This window comes from Onychomys torridus, chromosome 3 (genome assembly GCF_903995425.1).
Source record: "Onychomys torridus chromosome 3, mOncTor1.1, whole genome shotgun sequence".
Taxonomy (NCBI): Eukaryota; Metazoa; Chordata; class Mammalia; order Rodentia; family Cricetidae; genus Onychomys; species Onychomys torridus.
The window spans coordinates 148,144,552-148,151,920 of NC_050445.1; the positions used below are offsets into that span (position 1 = coordinate 148,144,552).

The following is a 7,369-nucleotide window of genomic DNA, read 5'->3' on the forward strand; positions in this document are numbered from 1 at the left end:
ATATCACTCAGATAATTCCCCTTCTTTTTGCAGGATTCCTCGAGGGGAAATATAGTATTATGATGAAATACTATCAGATTTTTTTGGGGGAAAACATACTATATCAAAATTTATTTTTTGAGACAAGGTCTCATGTCTCTGAGAGTGACCTCAAATTGGCTATATAGCTAATGATGACCTGGAGCTTCAGATCCTCCTGTCTCTACCTCTGGAATACTTGGATTACAGGTGTGCAACATCAGTCCTGGTTTTTCAGTTCTGGGAATTGAACCCAGGTCTTTGTGTGTGCTAGGCAAATACTCTATCAACTGAGCTATGTCCCCAACCCTCATCCAACTATATTTTTCATTTTCAAAATCTCTTAGTTGACAGACCATTGCACTCTACAGAATATCTTCATTGATTTGTAGCATATTTTCTAAAAGTATTTTCTGCTGGTTTGCTTGCATCAACACAAAATGCCAAGCTCCAAGTGCTCCCAGGTATGAGAACACAGTCCTTTTGACTCTGAGCATCTTCATTTCCTTCCACTCTCCAGCGAGCCTGAAAGCACACCACACCACACCACCAGCCGTCCAGGGACCGCCAAGATGAGTGACACCACTTCTCTGGGGCCTCCAGCGCCAAGCCAGGGTCCTATTACCCCACGCAAAGGTCCCCCCAAGTTCAAGCAGAGACAGACCCGACAGTTCAAGAGCAAGCCTCCCAAGAAAGGTGTGAAAGGGTAAGTGTAAGACGAGAAGGAAAGGGGCTTGTGATTTTCTGTTTCCACAGATAGCTTTAGGTCTGAGAACATACCCATCACGCTGTTATGCAGACTCACAGAACCTTCCACCTTGCCCTCCATTTTCCTCTCCAGCCCATCTTTGCAGAAGCTGTCCGTTTTGGGGGAGTTATTTTCTTTGTAAGTCCCCAGGAGAATGGCCAGTTTTAAAAGGAAACTAGAGCTTTTCACAATGATCTTTAACTTGACCTTCCAGATTTTTCTTGTCCAGTCTTTTAAAAAAATATTCTTTAAAAACTTACTTTATTTTAATTATGTGTACATATGGTATGTCTATGTGTGGGTGTATGTGTTTGAGTGCAGATTCCAGGAGAGGCCAGAGGAGGGTGTCGGGTTCTCAGAACTGGAATTACAGGGTATTGGGAGCTGCCCAAAACTCAGGTCTTCTGCAAGAGCAGCGAGCTCTTTTAACTACTGAGCCATCTCTGCAGCCCCATTTTCTGTTCCTTTATGCAGACATACCCCATGCTTTAACCTGGAATTCTGAACCATCAGTCATTTCCAAAGAACACTGGGTTTTATTTTGTTATTGTTGTTGTTGACTTTTTTATTTATCTTCATGTCTTATTTCCTCAGTTCTCCATATTTTTCTATTGCTCTTTTGAAAAATTTTATTTTCAACACATTCCACAGATGTTAATTTCTCTTTCACTGCTACTTAAATTTCGTCATCACTTTCATGTTTATATTATGATGCATTCAGCCACCATAACTTGTGCTATTTTATATTACATTTATTCATTTATATCTTTTCACTCAGGCTAAGATCACTCAGAGAAAATTTGTTTTTTCTTTAATATTCTGTGCCTAATGTGACTCCCAGAATGCAGTAGATTAATTAACTAATGTTAATGTCTTATTGCTTAATCATCTCCATATTTATGAAATGAAGATTGAGGGCTGGCAGGATGGCTTTGTGGGTAAAGGAACTTACTAGACAATCCAAGCGTTCAGAGTTCAGTCCCTAGAGCCTACTCACATGAAGATGGAAGGAGAGAACTGACACCATGAGATTGTCATCCTACCTCTACATGCACACCATGGTGTTTACACAAACAGGTACACAGACACAGATACAGACAGACAGACAGACACACATACATACACATGCAGACAGACATGCACAGAGAGACAGACAGACACAGATGCATATAGACAGACACATACACATACAAACATACAGACACACACACAGATACAGACAGACACATACACATATAGACAGATAGACACACGCAGAGACAGACAGACATAGACAAACACACACACACATACAGACAGATGTCCACAGAGAGACAGACACATATACAGACAGACACACATACAGACAGACATATATATGCACATACAATGAAACTTGTATTCACATTAATGTGAATTAATTATCCACATTAAATGAAGCTTGGAGTCAGTTGTAGGGTGCGTACAACTTTTCAGCTCTCTGCATTAACTGTGTGAGAGCTCATGCCGTAATCTAGGAACTCTGGAGATGCAGAAGAATCAATAATAATTCAGGTTCAAGGCCAACCTCTGGTCTTATGCTGTGTCTCTAGAGGTAAAGTACACCACTCCCCACTAAGGATACACTGCACCCCTGACAGAGTGACATCTTCTTGGATCTTGTTCAATGTGGATTAAAGTTTCTCAAATAAAAGACTTAAAACTTCTTTTTTTTTTTTTTTTGAATGGAGAAATCTTCCCGGGAGTAATTTCAGCGTCTTTCACCTCTGGTCTCAGCTAATGTCTCTTTTATCCATCTACTTTTTTGCCTAGGTTTGGAGATGACATCCCAGGCATGGAGGGGCTAGGAACAGGTGAGCTATAACACATTTAAGTGAGCATGTGGCTTTGAAGTTTCCTCTTTGCAGAAACTTCAAGCTTCAAGGGTCAGTTTAAAGCTACAACACCCATGACATGGGATCCTTTGAAGACAGAAAGGTGGGGCTTTAATTTCACCCTTTAAGTATGTGTCTACCTACATGAAGACATGCTAAAGGAAACGAAAGTAAGTGTGAGGTCTAATGATAGCTGTTGTTTTATTAAACAGCTTTTGAGTGCATGCCACAGCCAGCTGTAGGCTTGTGAAATGGAAGATTCTTAGAGTTGATCCATTCCGACTTCATTTTTCAGAAGAGGAATTTGAGGCCGACTGAGGGCCAGTGTGAAGCCACAGCCTGAGGAATTAGAAAAAAGGGCAGGGTCTAGAGAGATCTTCCACTCTGCCTGGCGACCTACTCCTTACCAAGTTCCTCTTCCTCACATCCCATAGCACCAAGAACGGGGGTGCACACGGCACCAGGAACGGGGGTGCACATAGCACTAGGAACGGGGTGCACACGGCACCAGGAACAAGGACACACAGCAACAACAGGACAGGGGTACACACACACACACACACACACATACACACACACACATACACACACAGTGCGTCTGATGCAATCCTTTTAGTTGGTGGGACTATTTTCTTTCATTAGATAATGGTTGTAATTGCTATAGGCGGGTTTAAAAATGATCAGACTCTCTTTTTTGTAAAGAAGTTTTAGGTTTACAGAGGATTTAGCAGAAGGTCCGGAGAACTCATATCTTCACTCCTGCTTTTACACAGTTCCCGGTAACCGACATAATAATGCACAAGTCTGGCACTTGTCAAGTGTCTCTGTCAGTCACCTGGCTGTCCTGACAAAAGGCCATAGCACATACAATTCGGAGCTTGTTGGCACCACATGGCTCTAAGGAGTCTAATGACCGTGATGGTTGTGTAACTGTCATATTGTGTCAAATAGATTGGTTTCATTGCCCCAAACACTCCCTCACCTCTACTGGGTAATGTCTTCCTTCCCCAGCTGCACACCTCTGAACACCACACGACTTTTTACTGGGTCTTACTTTCACATTTTCTGAAATGTTATAGAGTTAGATTTATACAGTATTTAGCTTTCCTCTCCTGGTTTCTTCCATTTAGCAATATTTATTCAAGTGTCTTCTGTCTTCTTATGCTTCAATAGTTCATTTCTTTATTTTCATTGTATGTGTACGCTTATTTGCCTACATTTATGGATGTGTGTGCCTGGGGTCAGCAGAAGCCAAAAGAGGGCATCAGATCCCCTGGAACTAGAGTTGTAGATGGTTATGGATGAGCTACTGCATGGGTGGTGGGAACTGAACTGAGGTCCTCTGGAAGAGCAGCCAGTGCTCTTAACCACTGAATTATCTCTCCAGACCCAATAGTTCTTTTATTTTTATTGCTAAATAATATTTCATTTTATGAGTGAATTCTATTGAAGGACATCTCAAATTCTTTTAAGTATTAGCATTAGTGAGTAAAATTGCTGCATGTTCATGCTTGAGCACGTGTGTGTGTGTGTGTGTGTGTGTGTGTGTGTGTGTGTGTGTGCATGAACAGTTAAGGTTTTTGTGTGGATATAATGTTGAACTTGTCTAGTACACTAGATACATGGTAGCACTCACCGTAACCAGTGTATTCATCTTTGTAGTCACATGCCACCCCTGGATCTCAAATAGGTCTTATGCCATTTGTAAAGCTTACTAGCTGCCCTCTTAGATACTAATTTTTGTAATGTGGTCAGGGACATTTAGACAAGCATAGGGGGATAGGTGAACTCCCCTACTGGAAAGAGAAAAAGAGATTTCCATCGTGGGGGGGGAGGCCTGGGGTCTTTGGCCTGGTTTGAGCCCCTTCTATGTAAGTGTATTATTTTTGGCTAGCGATGCCTTCTCTGGAAATGGGCAGGGGATGGGGATGGAGGAGATACCATCTTCCCTGACAGGGGCATGACTAGATGATGTTCTGAGGCTGCTTCTCAGTACATGTCTGATGCAGCTGTCTGGAAATGTAAAGAGCAAGCCTGGGAGCTCACCTTGGATCAGTGAGAAGAGAGTCCACCCAGACTGTGTCAACTTAAAGGGCCCCACTTCTCTCTCTCTCTCTCTCTCTCTCTCTCTCTCTCTCTCTCTCTCTCTCTCCCCTCTGAGACAGGGTTCCTCTGTGTAGCTTTGTGCCTTTCCTGGAACTCACTCTGTAGACCAGGCTAGCCTCAAACTCACAGAGATCCGCCTGCCTCTGCCTCCTGAGTGCTGGGATTAAAGGCATGCGCCATCACCACCCGGCCCCATTTCTCTTTTTAAGCAAGCTTCTATCTTCCCAAAGAGAGTGCAAAATGAACCCAATACCCAGGTGTGTGTGTGTGTGTGTGTGTGTGTGTGTGTGTGTGTGTGTGTGTGACAGTTACGTGAGTGCTCACTTCCTCTTTGGCTATGGGGCCATTCCACATGCCTTCCCAGGAATGGAGGGGCATATGTGTAGATAACTGGCATTGTTTCCTCCAGGTGAGTGGTTGGCTGAGGTATTCTCCTATCTATCTCTTGCAGATATCACGGTGATCTGTCCCTGGGAAGCATTCAGCCATCTGGAACTGCACGAGCTTGCTCAGTTCGGGATTATATGAGGGGTCCAGAGCACAGCTGCTCTCAAGAGCATCTGCTGGAGATGTCATGTTTTTACTGAGTTGATCTTTTTTGAGTCTTGAAATCCAGTGTTTGGAAGGAATTTCTCTGACATATATGGTCATTCCCCACAAGTTACTGTGGTGGTCTTTCTTGTAGTGTAGCTCAGCTTCAGCAGTGCCAAAAAGGCACCTCTGTTGGGGCATTTCAAACTTTACACTTTCCTATCTGCTGCTTTGAAGTCGTCTGCATTCTCCATAGTGCTTACATGGAGGCTGGACACTACTATATTAGCAGCAGAATTAGGGGGTAACATTAACATATTGGAAAGGCTCTAGTAGAAGGATTGTTATGGGTCAGCCTGGGCTACATAGTGAGTTCCAGGCTAGCTTGAGCTACAGTGTGAGACCAGCTCTTAACTAACTAACTAACTAACTAACTAACTAACTAACTAACTAACTAATGCAGTACCTGGGGCGATCTGAACAAACACCTCCAAATCTACTCGGGCATCAGTGACATCTGAGAAACAATTCCACTCAAGTTGGATTTATCTAATTGGTGACTTCAATTGTGATTCCTTCTAGGACCCTGAGTAAGAGGCTGTTTCCAGGAGCAGCAACAACTTACAGGCAGTCATACCACTGTGGAGGGGTGCTGTCCTTTGCCCCCTTGAAAGTGTTAGCTGCCTAGAGATCCTGGAGGGGATGAGGCCTCGTGTGCCCCTTTCTGGTTCCTTCCAGAATTCATTAGTTTACTTAGCTCCATTGTTAGTTCCAGTCTTTTAATGACAGCTGCCATCACACTGCTCTGATTTCAAGATGGTGGTGGTCATGTCACGCTGGGAGAGCAGGACCCTACAACAGTGCGGGCCGCAGTCCTCCCTTCTGTGGATAGAGGAGTCAGGAATCTTGACTCTCTAGAGTTGCTGCATTAAACGCCGCATGCAAACGTCTAAAGGAGGCGTGGCCACACAGGAAGTAGGTGCAGGGCTCACAAAAAGCCCTAGTGTTAGGAGTCAGGAAGTCATTCTGCTTCGCAAATGGGAAAATCACATACTTTAATTTAACCTGGGTACCTCAGAGGCTGCTTGCGGCTCTGACGCAGTCTGATAAAACTGAGACTTAAACTCGCAACCCTGACCATGTGAGCTTCTGTTCCAGGGCTCTGGTTCCAGAAAGCTCCCTTTCACACCTTCGTTCATTAAAATTATTCTGCCCCGTGGCTCCAGCTGAGAGTCACAGGCTCTTCAGATACCCACTGACCAGCTTTCTGTAATGTATAACCAATCACTTTTAAATCATCGATGAGAAAACTCCATATGCTGTGAAGTTTTGACTCTGATGCAGATTTGCTTCACATCAGATGTTGTGTCAAGGGCAATGTGCACATAGCTCTTTCCACAGTACCTTCACAGCAATTGTGCAATGCAGATGCGGCCTCTGGCTTTATGCTTTGGCACTGAGAATGTGAATTTCTTCATTTCAGTTTTGCAATCTGTGGTAAAAGAATGGAGCAAATTAACTGAACAGAGAAGGGAGGATAGGAAAGAGAGGGTCAGAGCTGTGTCCTGGCTCCACCAGTGAACTGCTTTACACTTCTGGGAATAAAACTCACCCATGTGGAGCCACCGATTTGCCTGAGTTTCGTAGTTTGAGGTTCATAGTAGTGGTAAAATCAGTGGCTTTGTGACCCTCAGCACCTAAGCATGGAAAGGAGAGGGGCTCAGCACTCAAGAGATTGTCCCTTGCCATAGGCTCCATGTGAATTATTTTGTAATGACAAAATTATCTTTTAGCAATAAAGCTAGAAATAGAAGAGGAAAGCAAAATATAAACTGGAAAGCAGAAGTGTTTAATGAAGGAGGCAGCGTGGGAGTGTGGGCATCCACCTCCAGCAGGAGCTCCCCACCCCCTCCTTTTCTTCCTACCAGACACTTTGAGTCATCAGCTCTGCAGATGACAGCCCACCCCTGGTCTGCTCCTCCTGCTGAGGTGTCCTTGAGGCAGGGAGCTCTAGTTCTCCAGCTGGGTAAGGCCCACACTTTGTTCACTTTATAGATGGGACTTTTTTTCTAAAGATGAAATAATGTGGACAAACCAGACTGCAGCAAAGGGT

At 43.9% G+C, this 7,369-nt stretch overlaps 1 protein-coding gene across 1 annotated transcript; it reads left to right on the top strand.

Annotated features, from left to right (window-relative positions):
• The first annotated feature begins 590 nt into the window (after positions 1-590).
• Positions 591-5,253, top strand: Pde6h (phosphodiesterase 6H). Its single transcript, XM_036180339.1, has 3 exons — positions 591-724; positions 2,558-2,598; positions 5,177-5,253. Exons 1-3 carry the CDS (start codon positions 591-593, stop codon positions 5,251-5,253), a joined length of 252 nt encoding a protein of 83 aa, XP_036036232.1.
• The last annotated feature ends 2,116 nt before the right edge of the window (positions 5,254-7,369 follow it).